Source organism: Saxophila tyrrhenica (assembly GCF_035928015.1).
Source record: "Saxophila tyrrhenica strain CCFEE 5935 chromosome Unknown scaffold_20, whole genome shotgun sequence".
Lineage (NCBI taxonomy): Eukaryota > Fungi > Ascomycota > Dothideomycetes > Mycosphaerellales > Extremaceae > Saxophila > Saxophila tyrrhenica.
The window spans coordinates 452,038-472,007 of record NW_027041752.1 but is presented as its reverse complement, the minus strand read 5'-3'; the positions used below and the strand labels follow the sequence as shown (position 1 = coordinate 472,007).

Sequence of the window (19,970 nt, the reverse complement as noted above, 5' to 3'; positions counted from 1 at the left end):
TCATCCTCGTACTCCGCACCATCCTCCTCCTCCTCCGCCTCCTCCTCCTCCTCCTCCTCCTCATCCCCTTCCACCGCCGCCGATAGCGCCCCCGCGTCTGTCTGCCTCTCCGCCGACAAGATCTGGTAGATGGCCAGATCATCCTCCGCCCGCTGCTGACGGCGGCGCTCCGCAGCGAGATCCGCACGCAGAGCATCAACCTCTCCAGCGTCGAAGTCCGAAAGATCCACCTCTCCGCCATCGAGCTCCCCCGACCTCACTGCACCCACTGCTGCGCTCGCATTGCGGAGCTTCGTTGGCAGGGGAAGGTCGGCGGCAGCAAGGAGACTCTTCTGCTGGGCGCGCAGCTTTGTGAGCTTCTCTTGTATGCTTTTGGGGGTCGGGCGCTCTGCAATTCGTACGTTAGCATGAGATTTGTTTGGATCTGGGAGAAGGGATGTACCGGGAAACTCGTCTGCGATTGCCTGGTATTCCTTTGAACCGATCTCCTTTCCGACACAGAAGAGCAGCAGCTTCTTGGTATTCGCCGGGTTCCACTTGATGCGTTTTGAGGGCGGGGTTGAGCGTGTGCGGCATTGAGTAAACCGCCGGCAGTGGTCGCTGGGGCGGCCATGTTGTGTTTGTAGTTGTGCGTATTGGTATGTATGGTATAGTTTTGTGGTTGTGGGGCGAGGAAGTTGAGATTGCGGTTGGGGTGATTTTTCGAGCAAGCAAGAAGAAATTGTGCGGAAGGTCATAGAAACATTGCAAGCGAATGGGGCTAATACAAACCGGGGCTAGCTTTGGACTAGCGCGGTGAATGTAAGAGTGGAAGTCGAAGGAAGTCGACCCTAAATATACTGAGATTTGGGTGTGGTACAAATGACACTTCTGAGTTTGGCAGCAGAGGCTTATATATCACTGACCTTTAGGCAGAACAGAATCGCTTTAGGCAGGGCGCGAAGTCTCGAATCAGCTCGCTAGCTCTTCTTCAGGGTCCTTCTGATTCCAGAAGAGTCTGAAGAGATGGTTTCTTTGGACAGGGCTTCTGCAGTTAGCCAGAACCTTTGCTTTGTCTCCGGATGGTTAAGTTTTGGGAAGTACCAGCAACAACTTCTCTTGAACAAGAAGAAGGGTTTTCCGTCCATTCAGAAGCAAGAGCGTGTGCTCTTGTATAGTTGAATGGGTGAAGTCCTTGCTGAGGACATCTGGAGGCGAGGGCCAGTACAACAAGCTCTAGACGGTCAAAGTCCGTGAATTCCTTGACCTTCAGAGTCACGGTCGTCTCCAAAACCAATATCCGATGTCCTGCCATTGTAGCTGAGGGGAAGGTGTACCATGTAGCGTGGAAGGGCCGGGGACAGCACCTCCTGCATGGCAGTCAAACAAGCGGCCACTGCAATGCCATTCGTAGATTCTTGAGGTGTGATGCGAGTGCGTAAAGTCCTGCATATTTTCATGGTCGCCCGCACGTATCACCATCCATCCTCCCTAATGTAGTTGGAGATGGAAGCAGAAAGTAGAGTGCAGAGTTGGCATGTGAAGTTGGCCTAAGAAACATGATTGGCTACCAGTGGAATGACGCTAGCGGACGTTCAAAAATCTATGCCGATCTGAGGCCGATGTCCTGCTCAAGCCCAGATTTTTTGGTTGCGAAGCGAAGACTGAGCTCTGATTGGCCACAGACCAGACCACGCTAGTGTATGTTCAATTTTCAAGGTGTTTTCCATGTCGACAAGAGGCACGTCGCTGCTTTGGATCTTCGAGAAGAGGCGGCGAGCGTCGATGACCATCCAGCTGCTGGCCCTGCGATCGAGGGCGAGCTGCCGGCCGTTGACGGCCATGTCATCTTCTCCGTCCATCTTGACTCTCCAGAACAGGTCTCCAGTCGCTGCAGTTGCACAAGATTGCTCGAGAAGCTCGAGAAGCAAGCAGCCGAGGCCTGGACTTCCAGAGCTTCGTCGATCTCCTCGTCCCTGCATCTTCATCTAGGAACACCATCTTGACTTCGACACAATCGAGGCAGTCTACGCAATTACAGCCATCTCCAATCTGCCCTCGTGCCCACCAGCTGCAATGCTACATTGTCTACCCCGCGGTGCGATAGCATCGTCGGCGGGCCCTGCCAATGGCGACCCTGTACGCCATCAATCCCACACCTTGGCCTCCTTGGCCTCTCTTGGAATTGCTTGCCTCCTGCTCTTTCAGGTACACATCCGTTCGTGATTGATACAAAAGCTGGCTGGGCGATTGCCATGTCGCACTTGAGCCTGGAGAAGCCGTTGCTGTTGGAGATAAGCCAACAGAGGAGGTAAGGTCAATCACAAGCTTGTTCTGTGCCTTGCTTGTGTTGCATCCTTAAGAAGCAGAGGTAGGCCGCTCAAGCCGCTCTCGTATTTATCCCCATCTATCTCTTTCTTCGTGAGTCGGGAGGATCATTGGCAACCATGCGTTCTACTCTTACCACCTGCGCCCTGCTATGCGCAGCAGCGGCCCCAGCAGTCTTCGCTGAAGATGCCACCAAAAAGCTTCCGCCAGTGAAGGCATTGGCTCTGCAGAAAGCCATCAGCAAAAAAGCTCTCTCCACCAAGGCACACGAGCTCGAAGATCTCGCCTACAGCACTCCGGGGCGCAACCGCGTGATGGGCTCGGAAGGCCACAATTCGACTGTCGCTTGGATAACGGGGTATCTCGATGAGATGAGCGACTTTTACACTTACGAAGTGCAACCCTTCATTGCGCTTTACTCGGACGCCAACGGCACCGCAACAGCCGATGGTGATGAATTGGAAGCCGAAGCTTTCGAGTACTCTCCAAGCGGTGACGTCGAGGCCGACATTGTTGCAGTCGACAACCTGGGCTGCGAAGCGAGTGACTACCCGGATGAAGTCGACGGCGCCATTGCTTTGATCTCCCGAGGCGAGTGCGAGTTTGGCCTGAAGACCGCTCTAGCAGGCGGCGCTGGAGCTGTCGCTGCCATCATCTACAACAATGAGCAAGGCCTGATCGGTGGTGGCACTCTTGGCCCACCTCCACGTCCAGAGGGAGAGTATGTTCCTGTTGTCGGGGTTGCAAGGAGGACTGGTAACCAGATCCTCAATGCTTTGGAGGACGGGGCTGTCACTGGCACGGTGACCACTGTGAGCGATATCCATAACGTCACTACGTGGGTTTCCACTATCAACATAGCTGCTGGCACTGTGAGCTGACCTTCTTCAGATACAACGTCATCGCTGAGACCATTTGCGGCGACCACGACAACGTCCTCACGCTGGGCGCCCACTCTGACTCCGTCATTGATGGACCTGGCCTCAACGACGACGGCAGCGGCACCATTGGCATTCTCGAAGCCGCTATTCAGCTTTCCAGCTACAGCACCAACAACGCCGTGCGCTTCTGCTGGTGGAGCGGGGAAGAATTCGGCCTGCTGGGCTCAACCCACTACGTCGAGACTCTGAACGATACCGCCGGCGCCCTCGACAAGATCAAGCTCTACCTCAACTTCGACATGCTCGCATCCCCCAACTACATCTTCGCCACCTTCGACGGTGACGGCAGCACATTCAACCTGACCGGCCCACCCGGCAGCGCCGAAGTCGAGACCTTCTATCGCCAATGGTTCAAACGCCGCGGCCTCAACATCACAGCGACCGCCTTTGACGGCCGCAGCGATTACCAAGCCTTCGCCGACAACGGCATCCCCTGCGGCGGCCTCTTCGCCGGCGCCGACGAGACCAAGACGCCCAGGCTGTTCAAAAAATTCGGCGGTGAGCAAGGCGAGACTTTGGATCCGAACTACCACAGCGCGTTGGATAATTATGACAACTTGAACTTTGACGCGTGGGTGCCGATTGAGAAGGCGTTGGTGGCGAGTATCGCGGAGTATGCAACGAGCTTTGATAGTCTGCCGTCGGCGAAGAAGGTTAGGGCGAGAGGAATTGAGGATGGGAAGCTGATGAGGAGGGCGCTGGAGGATAGGCCGTTTGTGAGAAGGGGGCACGCAAAGGTGTGGAAGGTGTGAGATGGCAACACCGCATTGTTGGTAGCTGTGTGTGATTTCGTACATAGTATTGCTATGCCACAGCTCTGAACAAGGACTCTCGAACTCTTTTTCTCACTCGTGCCGTCGAGGTCGAAGGCTTTCAAGGTATGTATAGAGCACGTGACGCCAAGGACGGCGTTTTTCAATCGCACCTCCGACCGCACGCTAGTGATTGAATTCGACCTCCAACTTTTGCTTGCGATCCAGCATCACGACAGCTTCGACAACAACACCGCAAACATGGCGAGAGGACCAAGGAAGCATCAAAAGCGTTTGGCAGCGCCATCTCACTGGCTGCTCGACAAGCTGAGCGGTGCGTATGCGCCAAAGGCCAGCCCGGGTCCGCACAAGTTGAGGGACTGCATGCCCTTGATTGTGTTCATCCGCAACCGGTACGAAAGGACACCACCACCGCCGCCATGATACGAAAGATGCTGACTGGTGATGTGACGACAGCCTCAAGTACGCCCTCAACTCGCGCGAAACCAAAGCGATCGTGATGCAGCGCCTCATCAAAGTCGACAACAAAGTGCGCACCGACCCCACCTACCCAGCCGGCTTCATGGACGTGATCGGCATCGAGAAGACGGGCGAGAACTTCCGCCTCGTCTACGACACCAAGGGCCGCTTCACCGTCCACCGCATCACGGAAGAGGAGGCGCAGTACAAGCTCGGCAAGGTCAAGAGGGTGCAGCTGGGCAAGGGCGGCATTCCGTTCCTGGTGACGCACGATGCTCGCACGTGAGTAGAGAGACATTCTTGGTTGCGCTGGCGCTCGAGAGAGCGCTTGTCAGACGCTGGCCAAGCTTTGGTGGAAATACAATGTGCTAAGAGGATAACAGTATTCGGTTCCCCGATCCCGCTATCAGGGTCAACGATACTGTGAAGATCAACCTCTCCACCGGTAAGAACCGCAGCGACATGGAAGCAGGCAGGCTCGTAGTGCTAATGTCTTGTACAGGCAAGATTGAAGACTTCATCCGCTTCGACACTGGTGTCATCGCCATGGCCACCGGCGGTCGCAACATGGGCCGTGTTGGTGTCATCACCCACCGTGAGCGCCACGACGGAGGCTTCAACATCGTGCATATCAAGGACGCCATCGACAACGAGTTCGCTACCCGTGAGACCAACGTCTTCGTGATCGGTCGTGAGAAGCCATGGATCAGTCTGCCAAAGGGCAAGGGTGTGAAGCTGTCGATTGCTGAGGAGAGGGATCGCAGACGGGCGTACGCTCTTGCTGGCCACTAAGCTGTGCAAACTGTGGATGCTGCGAAAATGGCGTGACGTCTGGAGAAGGGTCGTGGCTGCTTGACCAAGTCTATCGGCACCTTTCTGCGAGGACCTTCGTGCCTGCTTAGGAAGCCCGGGCATAGAAGGAAGTAGCAGACCACATCAAAACAGTTCAAATTGCTACTCTTCCCGCCCTTTTCTCTTCCTCCTCTCCTCTTCACCAACGCATCCGTCCACTGCACCGCAACTCTATCAAGCATACGGTTGTATCAATCCACTCCATCCTTACACCGCAAAACCATTCTGCTGCACCCCATCAAGTCTGCATCCTTGCCGCTCACACTTCCACCGCAACCCACACGACCATCAAACCGGTAAGTCTCGTCTGGACACCACTTCTTCACTCCCTGCTCAACAGCTGACGGTGACTGGCTCGATTCTCGCAGCGTCGTTGTCTCACCACGATCGCCCTTAAAACCTCACAAACTCAGGGACGCCCACCCTCACAGTTCAACCCGCACCTCAAACGCCACTATGGCCCCCAGCAAAGACTCCAACGCCGGTGGACGCGCCCTCTCCGATCAAGATCTGCGCGAGGTGAACGACACACTCACCAGGGACGGTTCTCGCTACTCGTGGCGCGATGAAGGAAACCGCGAAGGGCCGGCGAGCAACCGCCCGTCCTACGACGAAGAGATTCGACCCCGGCGTGAGGTCCGCTTCCAGAACCCGATGACTGGCCTGCCGATGCAGGACCAGATGATGCGCCAGCATGCCCGTGGGCAAAGAGAGGACGGGGAGCCATTGACGCCGATACAGAGCCTCGACATCAACGATTCTCGCTCCGCATATGATGGAGCTGCTGACACTGGCTACTTTGCGGGCCAGAACAATGAGACAGCTACACTCCCGACGTACAGCAGGCCGCCTTCGTATGCCACTGGAGCCGAGGACCGCGATCTGTCGCCTGCTGCCGCGAAGCGAGAGGCGTACCGTCGCAGCGGCTCCAGTCCCAAGTCCAAGAAGGAGAACAAACGCAACGACTCCGAGGAGGCATCACGCAAGCTCAGCCCCATGGAGAAGATCAAGCGCAAGCTCACGCCGTCGTCCAGAACGAAGGAGACCCGGGACGCAAGTACTGGGAGCCACGAGTCGCCGACCCCGACCCCAAGCCCGCCGGAGCAGCGCAAGACGAGCGCACCTCACCCCGTAGCCAGAGCCCGGACCCCCTCGCTCACCCAGTGGGATCGGCCGCCGTTGTTCAACGACGACGCGAATATGACGGGAACGAGGAGGGTGGACCAGAAGAGGCTGGGAAAGGAGGAGGCCGAGAATAAGTACAAGGGGGCGAAGCGGGAGTGGGAGTGGTCGAGGGGCATCTACCGGTACAACAGCGATGGCTCGAAAGTGCCCAAGGGCGGCGTGAGTGACATGAAGCCGTCGCCGCTGGGGAAGCAGGTGGAGTCGCAGGATGAGGTGAGTGGTGGTGATAAGAAGAAAGAGGCGGTCGAGAGTCAGCAAGAGATCAGGAAGGATTCAAGTGACGACGGCAGTGTCGAGGATGAGCAGGAGTGGCCTCTCTCGTCTGAGAAGCAGGTTGGTGATGCCGATGCCGTGAGTGAATTACCTTCATCGAGGACATCAAGGCGCTGACCCTCTATTTCTCTCCAGTCTGAGCAGCGCCATCAGCCTCCACCGTCTTAGACGTCGTCCGCCCTGATACTTGGGATGCTCGCGGCGGAAGAGTTGTGGTGGTTGAGATGAGGAGCTGTGGGACGGGGTGCATTGGGATGGCGATACACTGCCTTTCATTCTTCGACTCCATGGACAAGGCGTTGATGGGCTTTGCACTGTCGTTAGGATTCTGTTGATGGAGTACAAGTAGAGATGTAGTCGTCGTCGTTCAAAGCAAGTGCCAAGGCCTTCAACGTCAGCTCCCCAGCCTCGAATCGTATTGCCTGATTTCTTGTCCACCTTCAAGTTGAATGCGCCTCCACCACTGTCCTTCTCATACCACACATTCCCTTTCGATCGATCGCCCAAGATGGCCTTTCACCAAACGTCGCGCAACGTCGACTTGAGCAAATCGGAGACGGAGCTTGCGACGAACATCAAGAAGGCGACATCAATCGAAGAGACGGCGCCGAAGCGCAAGCATGTGCGAGCATGTATCGTCTACACCTGGGACCACAAGAGCAGCCAGAGCTTCTGGAATGGCATCAAAGTCCAGCCCATCATGGCCGACGAGGTCCAGACGTTCAAAGCACTCCAGACAATCCATAAAGTGCTGCAAGAGGGACACCCAGTTGCGCTGAAGGAAGCACAGTCGCACACATCATGGCTCGAGAGCCTGAACAGAGGGCTGGTCGGGGGCATCAGCGGCGGCGACGGCATGAGGGGATATGCGCCGTTGATCCAGGAATATATCCACTACCTGATCTCGAAGCTGCAGTTCCACCGCAACCACCCGGAGTTCAACGGCACGTTCGAGTACGAGGAGTACATCTCGCTGAAATCGATCAACGACCCGAACGAGGGCTACGAGACCATCTCCGACCTCATGACGCTGCAGGACCAGATCGACAGTTTTCAGAAGCTCATCTTTGCCCACTTCCGCAGCGGTTCGAACAACGAGTGCAGGATTAGTGCGTTGGTGCCGTTGGTCGCGGAGAGCTATGGGATCTACAAGTTCATTACGAGCATGCTGCGGGCTATGCATACCACACTGGGGGATGACGAGGCGCTGAGTCCGCTCAGAGGCAGATACGATGCGCAGCACTATCGTCTGGTCCGGTTTTACTACGAGTGCTCGAACTTGCGATATCTGACCTCTCTTATCACCGTGCCGAAGCTCCCGCAAGATCCTCCGAATCTCCTCGCCGACGATGAAACGGCCCCTGCGCTGCCTGCACGACCACGAAACGAACCAGCCACGAAACCTCGAGACACACCTCCACCGACGCAGAACACTGATCCCGAGCCGATCAATGAGTTCTGGAAGAACGAGCAGGCGCGGCAGCAGGAGGAGTATGCGGCTGAGCAGGCGAGATTACAAGCGCAATGGGAGCAGGAGAGGCAACGGCATGAACAGCAACAACTGCAAGCTCAGCGGGACTTCGAGGATCAACAGCGCATGCAGGCTGAGCAGCAAAGGTTACAATTGGAGCAGCTGCAACGGGACCAGTATGCTCAGCAGACGCAAGGTCGTATGGCTGAGCTGGAGCGGGAGAACCTGAATGCTCGTGCCCAGTATGAGCGGGACCAGCTTTTGTTGGAGCAGTATGACAGGCGATTGAAGGGTTTGGAGACAGATCTTGCGAATCTGCAGCAGAACTTCCAGCAGCAGACACAGAGCAAGGATGATCAGATTCGCGCGTTGCAAGAGCAGGTCAATACCTGGAGGACGAAGTACGAGGCTCTTGCGAAGCTGTACAGTCAGTTGCGGAGGGAGCATCTTGAGCTGTTGCAGAAGTTCAAGAACGTGCAGCTCAAGGCCAACTCGGCACAAGAGGCAATCGACAAGCGGGAGAAGCTGGAGCGCGAGCTGAAGACGAAGAACCTTGAGTTGGCAGACATGATCCGGGAGAGAGATCGTGCGTTGCATGACAAGGATCGCACGACTGGCGGGCATAAGGATGAAGTCGAGAAGCTCAAGCGAGAACTGCGGATGGCGCTCGATCGCGCTGACAATGCTGAGCGAGGCAAGGGCAATGAGCTTTCTGCTATGCTTTCGAGGCACAACCGCGAGATTGCCGATCTGGAGGAAGCGCTTCGCACCAAGACGCGCGCTCTCGATGACACTCAGATGAAGCTGGGTGAAGGTAGTTCTGATCTGGAACGCCAGCTACGTGAGAGAGAAGAGGAGCTCGAGATCTACAAGTCTGGCATGGACCAAGCACTTATTGAAGTGGAAGAGCTCCGAAACGGCAATGGTGCGACAGACAACGCGATGGACGAGCAGATCGATGTCATGCTGCTCGACAACATTCGCAAGATCAACGACATCATCGACTCCGTCTTGCAGTCTGGTGTCCAGCGGGTGGATGACGCGCTGTACGAGCTCGACAGCAGCATGCAGGCCGGTAATCAGAACGCGAGCGGACCATATGTGCTCTCGCAGATCGAGAAGGCGCAGAGCACAGCTATGGAGTTCAGCACTGCATACAACGCTTTCATCGCCGATGGTCCCAACGCTACGCAAGCCGATGTCATCCGCACCGTCCACACCTTCGCCAACGCCATCGCCGACGTCCTCTCCAACACGAAAGGTCTCACGCGCTTCGCCAGCGACGATAAAAAGGCCGATCAGCTCGTCGCCGCCGCCCGCCGCTCCGCCTCCAGCACGGTCGACTTCTTCCGGGGCATCATGTCCTACCGCCTCGACGGCCTCGAAGACCTGCAAAAGACCGACGTCGTCATCAACAAGAACAACGACGTTCAAGTCGCCCTCAACTCGCTCTCCAAGCTCGCGGATGCCCTCGCACCAAATACGAAACTGACCAACCAATCCGGCGACCTAGGCGAGCTCGTCGACCGCGAAATGACCAACGCCGCCAAAGCCATCGAAGACGCCTCCGCCCGCCTCACCAAACTGATGAACAAACCTCGCGACCAATACAGCACCTACGAGCTCAAGATCCACGACTCCATCCTCGAAGCCGCCATCGCCGTCACCAACGCCATCGCCCAGCTCATCCGCGCCGCCACCGCCAGCCAGGGCGAGATCGTCCAGCAAGGGCGCGGCAGCAGCATGTCCCGCGCGCAATTCTACAAGAAGAACAACCGCTGGACCGAAGGGCTCATCTCGGCCGCGAAAGCCGTCGCCAGATCGACAAACATGCTCATCGAGACCGCCGACGGCGTCATCTCCGGCCGTAATTCGCCGGAACAGCTAATTGTAGCCTCCAACGACGTCGCGGCCTCGACTGCGCAGCTCGTCGCTGCGTCGAGGGTGAAGGCGTCTTTCATGAGCAAGACGCAGGAACGGTTGGAGGAGTGTTCCCGCGCGGTGGGACAGGCTTGTCGGGGGTTGGTGAGGCAGGTGCAGGGGATTCTGGAGGGGAGGAGGAGGGATGCAGAGGAGGAGGTGGATTATGCCGGGTTGAGCGGGCATGATTTTAAGGTGCGGCAGATGGAGCAGCAGGTGAGTACACACCCGAAGAAGGAAGGGAAAGGGGTGGTTGGGTGTCGGTTGGTGCTAATGTGGGTGTGTGTGGCAGGTCGAGATCTTGCAGTTGGAGAATTCGCTGAGTGCGGCAAGGCATCGGTTGGGGGAGATGCGGAAGGTGAGCTATCAGGAGGAGGATTGAGTGCGGCAATCTGCTGGGTTACTATGATCATCAAGCGGGCGTACTATGTATGCTGTGTAAAGCGGGTACTGTTGATGAATATATCGAACATCAGCGTGCTGGGAGCTATCGGTTCCGTAAACGCGTCCAAGTCTCTTTGCGCGTTCCCTCACCCCACGGACGGATGGCACTCGTGTCCACGGTCCCCTTTCTCACTCCAACATCGCAGGACTTCAAGTGCTCACTGCGTACGTGGCGGGATCGTTCTGCGACCTTGATGTGGGAAATCTCGTGAGGAGGAAAGGCTTCCGGTGTACTTTGCTTGTGTTTACTTGGGAGTACAGTACTGGAAACGACCAAGATCCCACCGCCCTGGCTCCCTACACGCCCTGTGCTTGTAGAAGAGCATTTCGTGAGTTACTGAAGAACAATATCAGAGCGCTCTGTCTCCACCAGATGATATGAGCTTTGGGAGAAGATTCCCCTCGCGTCAGACGTATCGGGCAAGCACCGGGCTGGTGGAATACCTAAATGAACAACGTCCGTAGGCTGCGATCTGGGCGTATGGAGATGCTGTACCTAGGTAGTTTTGGGTCGCCCACGGTCCTTGTAGGCTTTCGCTTCTGCCTCCAGGTAGGATTTTGTTGTGGCGGTCTTCAGGCGTTGTAGCAGCTCGTATGACAGTCTCCGAGCAGCCGAGATGAAGACAAGTCTGCCACTGGCCTCGTCCATGGATTTCCTTCTCAGCTCATATCGGCAGTCGCTTTAAGGTTGCCAGGATTAGGTTCATCTTGATGTATTCTCGGGCAGAGAGCCGAAAGGTAGCAGGGCGGACAAACTGGGATCTGCAGCACTAGCCGCCACATCCGCGGCACCGGTCGTCTCGATCGAGCCGGGACCCCTGAGGGTGAAGCTGGGCGCTAACGTTTCAAGATCTGCTGCCATCCGGCGGCGGTGAAGGCTTCGATGATGTCTTGATTTTGGGGGAGGATGATAAGGAAGTGAACGAGAAGGGGTGGGAGGTGTTTCTGGGAGCGGTAGACCCAGTAGGCCTGAGGAGAGGTGAAGAGGTGCATCGAGTGGACGGGCGAGTGCTGGAGCAGACCTTATTAGTGTTGGAACTGCCGTGTTCGATCGTAGCGTGCAGGGCTGGGCAGCCAATGGGTGAGTGCGGAGAGGTGCAGGCACAGGTCGAGGTGTGAGGTGTGCGAAAGGAGGTTGTGTTAGCCTTGCAGTCGTGCAGCAGGCCCAGGTCGAGGCGCCGTGACCAGATTATTTTCCACGACTTCACTTCATCCTATCCCATACCACCAGCGCGGAGAAGAAGACGAAGAGGTGTCGTTGTTGTTTGCGGAAGAAAAGTAGGCAGTCGGAGAGGTCTGCGCTCGCCTCCAACAAGTCGGCGCTGCGAGTCCAACTTTATTCTCGACGCCCGGGATCCACCGCATTCCTCCTCCCCCGACTCCACCAGCCTCCCACACCACCCCCGAAACACCACCCCCTCACGACGGTCAGCCATTGAGCGCATACGATTGACGTGGCATGATCACAACGCACACCGCTCCCTCGCCGTCGCCCTCCCTGACCCCGCGCCGAGCGTGGCGCCAACCTCCCGACACGAATTAACTGTCTCACGATAACACCACGCGCACACTATGTCCTTCCTTTTCAAGAGCAAGCAGAAGAACGCCAACCCCAGCGCATTACCACCCGCCAGTCGAGATATCCGGTCCGCAGATGGGCCTGGCAGCGGCTCTGGCTCGCAGATCCCGACATTGAACGGTGCCATCAATGGCGCGGTCAAGCCTTCATCGCCCACGCCGGGCTCGAGCGTGAACAACAGCATCAACTCGCTGGCGGGGAATGAGCAGGTTACTGCGCGGCCGACTGGCGGGACCGGCAGCGTGAGGCATTCGGAGGAGAAGGTGCCGTTTGCGAGTGAGGATGCGAGGATCAATGGCGCTTCGCCGAGTCCGGAGCAGAAGAGCATACGGAGTTTGGGAGCTGATGTGGTGTGTATATTCAATGACTGCGGTTTTTGCGATTACTGACTTCGAGATAGCAACCTCGCCCACGACCCGCACAACCTCGCGCCACGGCCGACCCTTCACCATATCCATGGTCAATGCGCCAGCTGACCTTCACGACACCACACGCACATCCATTCCCGCGATATGGTGCAGCCGTGAATGCGACTTCGAGCAGAGATGGCTCGGTATACTTGATGGGCGGCCTTATCAACGGTAGCACCGTGAAAGGCGATCTCTGGATGGTAGAGGCCGGGCCAGGGAACATGACATGCTACCCTGTCGCGACAACATCAGAAGGGCCAGGGCCAAGAGTTGGACACGCCAGTCTGCTGGTCGGCAATGCGTTCATTGTGTTTGGTGGAGATACGAAGATGGATGAGGGAGACCAGCTGGATGATACGCTTTATTTGCTCAACACATGTGAGTGGAGAGTCTGTGGATATAACGGCAGGAGGACTGACACAATGCGCAGCAACGAAGCAGTGGTCCAGAGCTCTGCCTGCCGGACCTCGACCGCCAGGCCGATATGGCCACACACTCAACATCCTTGGCAGCAAGATCTACGTGTTCGGCGGTCAAGTGGAAGGATACTTTTTCAACGATCTTGTCGCGTTCGATCTTAATGCATTACAACAGGCCACTAACCGGTGGGAGATCTTGATTCAGAACACAATCGATGGAGGACCTCCACATGGCCAAATTCCACCGGCACGGACAAACCACACCATGATTACCTGGGGCGACAAGCTGTATCTGTTCGGCGGCACGGATGGAGTCCACTGGTATAATGATGTCTGGTCCTACTCGCCACAGACGAACTCCTGGACCCAGCTGGAATGCATCGGCTACATACCCTCCGCCCGCGAAGGCCATGCCGCTGCCCTGGTCGGAGACGTCATGTACATATTTGGTGGTCGGACAGAAGAAGGTACTGACTTGGGTGATCTCGCAGCTTTCCGCATCACCACCCGCAGATGGTACACCTTCCAGAACATGGGCCCGAGCCCCTCGCCCCGATCTGGTCATAGCATGACCACCATCGGAAAGCAGATTGTCGTTCTGGCCGGTGAGCCTAGTAGTGCGCCCCGAGATCCGGTTGAGCTTTCGCATGCGTATTTCTTGGACACGGGGAAGATAAGATATCCTCCGGACTCGGCTGCGCCGCAACAGAATCAACAGACGGTGCAGCATCGGAGGCCCAGTGGCGACAAGGCGGGTTTGCCCATTGGTGCGGGACGAGGGCACCCGCCTCCGCAAGGACGAGATATGGTGGAGTCGCCGCGGTCGGGCAGTGCTAATGACTTGAGGGGGAGGTCAGAGTCGCTTCGGTCAGACAGCAACGGCAGTTCGCGGTTGCCAATGGCGGCGAGGCCCCCACAAGCTCAATTGCCTGCACCCACGAGTCCGCCACCTCAAGTGCCTCCTCAGCAACCGCGCAGTGGCCCGCCATCTCGGCAGCCGAGCAGACCGGATCGAGCTATAAGTCCCACGGCCGACGCAGAGCGCATGCAGCCTCTCGACAGGAGTCTGATGTCCTCGCCTCAGCAGACACCTGGACCGATCACGCCACAGCCACCTGGAGCTTACGGGTTCCCCGAGCAAGCTACGCCGACATCGCCAAGCTTCACGCAGGAGAGATCATACTATGACCCGCACGACTCTGATCAGACGCGCTCGTTCAAGCCAGAGACATATCAGCCTTCCCAGGAGCAGGGCAGTGAAGAGAGGAGCTCGTCGCGGTTGCAACGGAGTGTCATTCCTGAAGTTGACGAATCAAGACCTTCTGCTGAGCTCCCTGAAGCGATGCCGAAGGTGCAGGAGTTGCGGGAAGATGATGGACCGCAGGATTCTGGTATTGGTTCTTCGCCTGCCTTGACCCAGCAGTACGACCACATGATCCGGGAACTCGAGCAGGTCAAGCAGCGCAATGCGTGGTATGCTTCAGAACTTGCGATGGCGAAGAAGGCCGGCTACAACACGCGATCGACGGAGTCGCCGGTCATGGACGAACGTGCTGCGGATGTCTTCGGCGACGACGACAAGCCTCTCATTGAAGCGCTGCTGAAGATGAAGGCGGAGTTGCTGAGAGTGCAGGAGACTATTGAAGAGCAGAGCAAGTCCGCTGCGGAGAAGATTGCTGAGATCGAGAAACAGCGCGATTCTGCTGTTAGCGAGGCGGTGTATGCGAAGACGAGATTGGCTGGTCACGGTGGCTCGCAAGCTGATAACGAAGACAAGCGGAGTCCGGATCAGGAGCGCAATGATATGGGTCGGAGGCTGGCTTCTTCACTGAATGAGAAGAGCGAGCTGTCAAGACGCATTGATGGTTTGATGCAAGAAGTCGAGGCCGAAAGGAAAGCAAGGCAGCTTGCGGACGAGACGGCGGATGCAGCCCAAAAGCGAGTCGCTGAATTGGACGGGCATCGCCAGGAGTACAGCTCAGAGCTGGAGAGTTTGCGGTCGGAACTGCATGAGGCGCAACGAGAAGCAAGGGAGGCGACTGCGAATCATGCGGAGATCAAGTCGCAGCATGACATACTTGCGCTCGACAAGCGGGAAGTGGACGGCAAGCTCGAAGGCGCTGTGGCGCAGACGCAGAACCATACTTCGATTCTGACATCGCTACGCTCCGCGGTCACGGCATCTCAGGAGAAAGCGGATATGTTGGAGCAGAAGCTTGAAGAGGAGCATGCGCGGCGAGACGAGATTGAGCAGAAGCTTCGGCAACTCAAGATCGAGCATGAGGAGCGCACGAATGAGTTGGAGGATACTTCACGCCGGCTGCGCGATGCAGAAGAGATGGCGGAGAAGCATGCGGAAGAAGCGCGGACGCATCGGGAGACCGTCGTTGCAGGGCTGGGCAAGATCAGCGATCGCGATATTGGCGCAGACTCAGTGTCTGACGAGCGTGTCGTCCTGCTACAATCGCAAGTCGAGCACGCAAACTCTATGGTTCGGCAGAATCAAGCCGCGGCAGACTCAGCAGCCGACAAGCTCAGGCGCGCTGAGGAGCGTATCGCAGGGCTCGAGGCGTTCCAGGAGCAAGCCAGCCGCGAGGGACTGTCGATCCGGAAGCAGCTGCAGGGTCTCACCAAAGACAACCAGAGCCTCAATTCCCAGAAGGCCGAGCTGGAGCAGAAGGTGCAGAGTCAGATGCTTGAGACGAATGCGCTTTCGGTGCAGCATGCTTCGCTCCGCGATATTCTGGGCGAACGCGGTATCAACGCCGCCGAAGTCCGGAGATCCCGCGCTTTGGACTCGCCATCCAGTCTCAGTCGTTTCTCGACGCCCGACCTCCAGCGCGTGCGTGAGTTGGAGCAGCAGCTTGAGAACAGCCTGAAGAGCCATGACGAGATGAAGCAGCAATTCGAGGAAGTCTCTGAGCGGGACGAGAAGATGAAGCGCGAGTACGAGGACAAGCTGACTGCCCTGGACAACGATCACCAAGCCGCGGTTAAGTACTTGCGAGGCACGGAGAAGATGCTGTCCAAGATGAAGCAAGAACTCCAACGCGTGAAGGACGAGAACCGCGAGATGAAGAAGCGGATAGAGAAAGTCAAGGAGGACGAAGGCAGCAGCAAGCGCGCCTCCCCAACCGGCGACTGGGAAGCCGAGCGCGAGGCCCTGAAGAAGGAAGTCAGCGACGTGCAAACCAACCTGCACACCTCCGTCTCCGAACTCGAGGCTCGCCTCGGCGCCCTGCAGCAGCAGCTCGAAGCCGCAGAAGGCGAATTGCACCACACGCGCATGGCCCACGCGACCTCGCAAGCCGACCTCTCGACCCTGCAGGCTACGCACACGCAGTCGCGAACCGACATCGAGCGCCTGCAAAAGGACAACGGCGTCCTGGAAGAACGCGCACGCGACGCGGAGAATAAAGTCCAACTCCTGCTCAACCAAGTCGAATCGAGCGTAGACAACTACCGCCGCCAATCCCGACTCGGTGACGGCGTGGCGATGATGAACGGCACATTCCACCCGCGCCCCCTGTCCGGGTTAAGTGAAGCGGGCACGGAGAAGACTGCTTCTGCCGGCGATGCCGCCCGGGGCCATGCGAGGGCGCAGAGCGATGGTGGACAGAGTGTGGTCAGTGAAGTCGAGGGCGCGAACGGACGGGATAGCTTCGCATTGGATTCGCTGGCGAGTGAGCTCGAGACTCTACGGAGTCATTGGGAGACGGCGAAGAATTCCTCCTCCCGCATGTCTGACCGCTTCGACTTCGAGGGCGCCGGCGAGTCGGGTTCTACTAACCACGGCGCTGGAGGCAGTGGCTATGGAGGATCGGGTGGTGGGTTTGCGGGGGACATGGATATGGCGTCCTGGCGCCGCGGGCTGGATCTTAGCGATGATGAGGGCGAGGGCGATACACCGAGTCGTCCGGGCACGAGCGAGGGGGAGCGGAGTCTGGATACTGTCCGCGGCGACGGGGACGAGGGGATGGCTGTGTCGACACCTACGCAGGCGAGTACTACCGGTACAGGGGGGAGGATGCTATGAGGGATAGGAACGTAATTCACCGGTGGTTTGGCTGGGCTGGATGCAAGATGCTGGATGAATCGAATGGAATGGATGAGTATTGGAGTTTCAGGCGCGCTATGCTGATAATATGGGAATGGATGGGAAGGGTAGCGATGGGGAGGGTAGATATACCCCCCTTCTGCTTGCTCTCTTGACGTGCCTGTGCGCTGGGGCGATGCGTTGAGCGCGGCTGGGGGTTTGGGAGTGGAACAGCATGTTGTATAGTATTGGCCAGATGTTGTAACTGAAGATTGTCTGAACTGTGGTGTGTGAGTACTTTTCTCTTCTCACGCTTTCTCCTTGATGCCTCGATTTATCAACATCTCTGCTGCCTCAGAGCTTCGTGGTGCTGCCCGTGGGTGCCGAGAAGCTCTGGTCTCTGTCATCATCTCACGTTCTTTCTTCTACCATTCGCTCGCTTCGCCGTCCTGGCTCGCATATACCGAAAGATCACCGCTCTGCGCTGGGTGAGAGAGGTCAGTACCGCCACCCTCACCACCACCACTACAACCTTGCCGGGCTTGCCACTTCTTCAATTCAGCGCACCCTGTACGAGACGACGCCCCCCCGGATCTTGCCATGCATCTCGACCTCCTTCGTCTGGTCCTCCATCTCGACGTCCTTCGCCGACTCACTTATCTTCATCTCACGGACCTCCCGTTCTTCCTTGTCGGACGCCGGAACCGGCGTGCCTGGCCGCTTAATCCCAACCTGGTCGAGGAAGAAGTTCGAGTCCGATTGGAGCTTGTCGAGACTTCTTTGACTTCTTCCGGCGTCGGCTTTTGGTCTGCATAACAAGGTCTGCACAGCCTCCGAAGACTGTAAGCGCTCTAGCTTCTCGATCAAGCGTCCCTGGGACAACTTCGCAGATTGCTTTGTACTCGTCCGCACCGCGGATTCTGTTGAACCCGCACATCAGGAGGCGGCGGTCGTCGAGGGCGGACCACTTCATCTTGGTTTCCGGTTCGACGTTCGTTTTCGAGGCCAAGAGCTCGTGTAGAGTTTGGAGGCTGTATCATCGTGTCGCGAGGGGCCTGCGAGGGGCGCGACCGCCAGTGCTCCTTCGCGTGGTGTTGTTGGTGACGGCCATTGTGGTTGTGTTGGTGGAATTGCTTGTGTGCTACTCGTCGGTAAGTCGATGGTACGGATTGGAGTTGGGAAGGGCGGTGATACTCACTACGGTCCCTTCGGCGAATTGGAAGGGTATGTGTGCCGTGACGGAACGGTTGAAGAAGAGGTGCGCCGTGTGGAAGTTGGCTGATGTGAAGAAGATTCAAGGAGGTAGGATGAATGTTTATACCACGCTTCACTAGCGTGTAGCTGAGGGCATACGACAAGTGAATGTAGGTGAAGTTTGAGTGTCATGTGAAAGTGTAGAATCAGCTGATCGTGTTACGCAGCTCGAGGTCGGTACGAACAGCGATGAATACGAGATTGGAGGTAGTAAACTTGAGAACAATGGAAACATTCACGTGGATCTGTCAAGGTCTCATTGTGCTGTGTCTTGCGCTACAGACCTGCCGCCTTCGCAGCCGTTCTCGTGCCCATAGACAACTGCTCAAGTCCTGGCCATGTGTAAGTCCTGGCCATGTTCCACCAGCCGCAGGGATATGCATTATACCGCCGAGAAGGCCTCGCCTGCATATCAGTCTTCAAGGCTATGCAATATCGCTGGCCCACCCTCTTCATTCCCCACGCAGGTTGACATGGCCATGTCCTCTTCTCTGACGGTACTTTGCCTTCTGGAGAATGTCAGTATCAAGCTTTCGTCGGGCTGCCTGCGTCGGTACTTACACGCCTTAGAACTCCTTCTGCGACGGAATGTTGACCCAATCCTCCTCGACGTCGTCTTGCTTGGCTCTCAACTTCTCGAGGAGGACTTCTTGATCCTTACGCACCTTCTCGAGGCGCGCGCTGATGTCTGCCGCATTGGTGTTGCAGACTGGCCTCTTTGGAGCGCTCAGCTTCGACCTCTCGGCGAAGACGGCTTGCTCCTTGCGCAACTCCTCGAGGCGGTCTCTAACGGCGCGTGGCGAGGGTTCTTGGTCTGTGGCGATCTATGTCAGCACCTTTGCCTCTCTTGAGTATTCTAGCGCTTTGCTTACCGGGGAAGAAGTCGGCGATCCTCTAATAGTCGCAGGCTTTGATGTCGTAGCTGAGGAGACAGAGGAGGAGAGTTCGATCCATAGCGGCGGTCCACTCCACCTTGATCGGGTTGACGTTCGTCCTGCGCTGAGCGGGACGCGCGGTGTGCTTGCTAGTGTTCGGATTGAGCAAGATGGTAGAGGACTCCATCGTAGTGGCGTGATCGTGGCTGTTTTTGAGGCTGGTACTTCGGCAATGTAAGCAAAAGCGCACAAAGCGAAGCGGTACCGCCAGCGATACTTACTACCGTTGTCGAGAAGATAGGTTGGAAGACGAAGGGTGTAGGAACGGTCGCCGAAAGGAGGATGTCGCGAGGTGGTCAAGGTGAAGAAATTCAAGAAGTGGGAGCCTTTTTTATACCACGCCTCACTAGCGCGGTGTCACAGCAGGGACGATTACGGACTAGCTTCCGGACTAGTAAGTGAATGTAAGTGAAGTTGAAAATGTGGGATTGGCTGATGACGGCAACTAGGGCTGACATTGATATACTGTGGCAGAGAACTGTCTAAGAAGACACAAGCAAATGGCAACAAAGAACGGATGTAGCACATTGCTATTATGGCAATGAATGGCTAGGTTGAATCACCTGTACTAGTGCTTTCCTGAAGCTTAACTTGCTTGCTCAAGCACTCTGCCCGCACAACCACGCGGCCATCTCGCTATCTCTATGCCCATTTCTGCGTCGACGAATATGCAATGTGACCCCGGGCAGCACATATCGCACTTCTGTCATGG

The 19,970-nt window shown here is 56.9% G+C and overlaps 6 protein-coding genes across 6 annotated transcripts; 5 read left to right on the top strand and 1 right to left on the bottom strand.

The window, feature by feature from the left end:
• Positions 1-2,426: 2,426 nt before the first annotated feature.
• Positions 2,427-4,000, top strand: LTR77_010100 (uncharacterized protein; the record flags this gene model as incomplete). The annotated part of the gene is made up of 2 exons (XM_064807324.1): positions 2,427-3,145; positions 3,199-4,000. 2 exons carry the CDS (start codon positions 2,427-2,429, stop codon positions 3,998-4,000), a joined length of 1,521 nt encoding a protein of 506 aa, XP_064654697.1.
• A 261-nt stretch (positions 4,001-4,261) lies between these two features.
• Positions 4,262-5,272, top strand: RPS4 (40S ribosomal protein S4; the record flags this gene model as incomplete). Its single annotated transcript, XM_064807323.1, has 4 exons — positions 4,262-4,413; positions 4,478-4,762; positions 4,864-4,925; positions 4,983-5,272. 4 exons carry the CDS (start codon positions 4,262-4,264, stop codon positions 5,270-5,272), a joined length of 789 nt encoding a protein of 262 aa, XP_064654696.1.
• Positions 5,273-5,788: 516 nt separating this feature from the next.
• LTR77_010098 (uncharacterized protein) lies at positions 5,789-6,958 on the top strand (the record flags this gene model as incomplete). The annotated part of the gene is made up of 2 exons (XM_064807322.1): positions 5,789-6,868; positions 6,926-6,958. 2 exons carry the CDS (start codon positions 5,789-5,791, stop codon positions 6,956-6,958), a joined length of 1,113 nt encoding a protein of 370 aa, XP_064654695.1.
• Positions 6,959-7,298: 340 nt separating this feature from the next.
• On the top strand, positions 7,299-10,563 carry SLA2 (sla2 Src-like adaptor 2; the record flags this gene model as incomplete). Its single annotated transcript, XM_064807321.1, has 2 exons — positions 7,299-10,397; positions 10,474-10,563. 2 exons carry the CDS (start codon positions 7,299-7,301, stop codon positions 10,561-10,563), a joined length of 3,189 nt encoding a protein of 1,062 aa, XP_064654694.1.
• Positions 10,564-12,197: 1,634 nt separating this feature from the next.
• Positions 12,198-17,069, top strand: KEL2 (Negative regulator of mitotic exit; the record flags this gene model as incomplete). The annotated part of the gene is made up of 3 exons (XM_064807320.1): positions 12,198-12,554; positions 12,605-12,992; positions 13,045-17,069. 3 exons carry the CDS (start codon positions 12,198-12,200, stop codon positions 17,067-17,069), a joined length of 4,770 nt encoding a protein of 1,589 aa, XP_064654693.1.
• Positions 17,070-18,889: 1,820 nt separating this feature from the next.
• On the bottom strand, positions 18,890-19,385 carry LTR77_010095 (uncharacterized protein; the record flags this gene model as incomplete). The annotated part of the gene is made up of 2 exons (XM_064807319.1): positions 18,890-19,137; positions 19,256-19,385. The coding sequence occupies 2 exons, from the start codon at positions 19,383-19,385 to the stop codon at positions 18,890-18,892; spliced, it is 378 nt and encodes a 125-aa protein (XP_064654692.1).
• Positions 19,386-19,970: the final 585 nt, after the last annotated feature.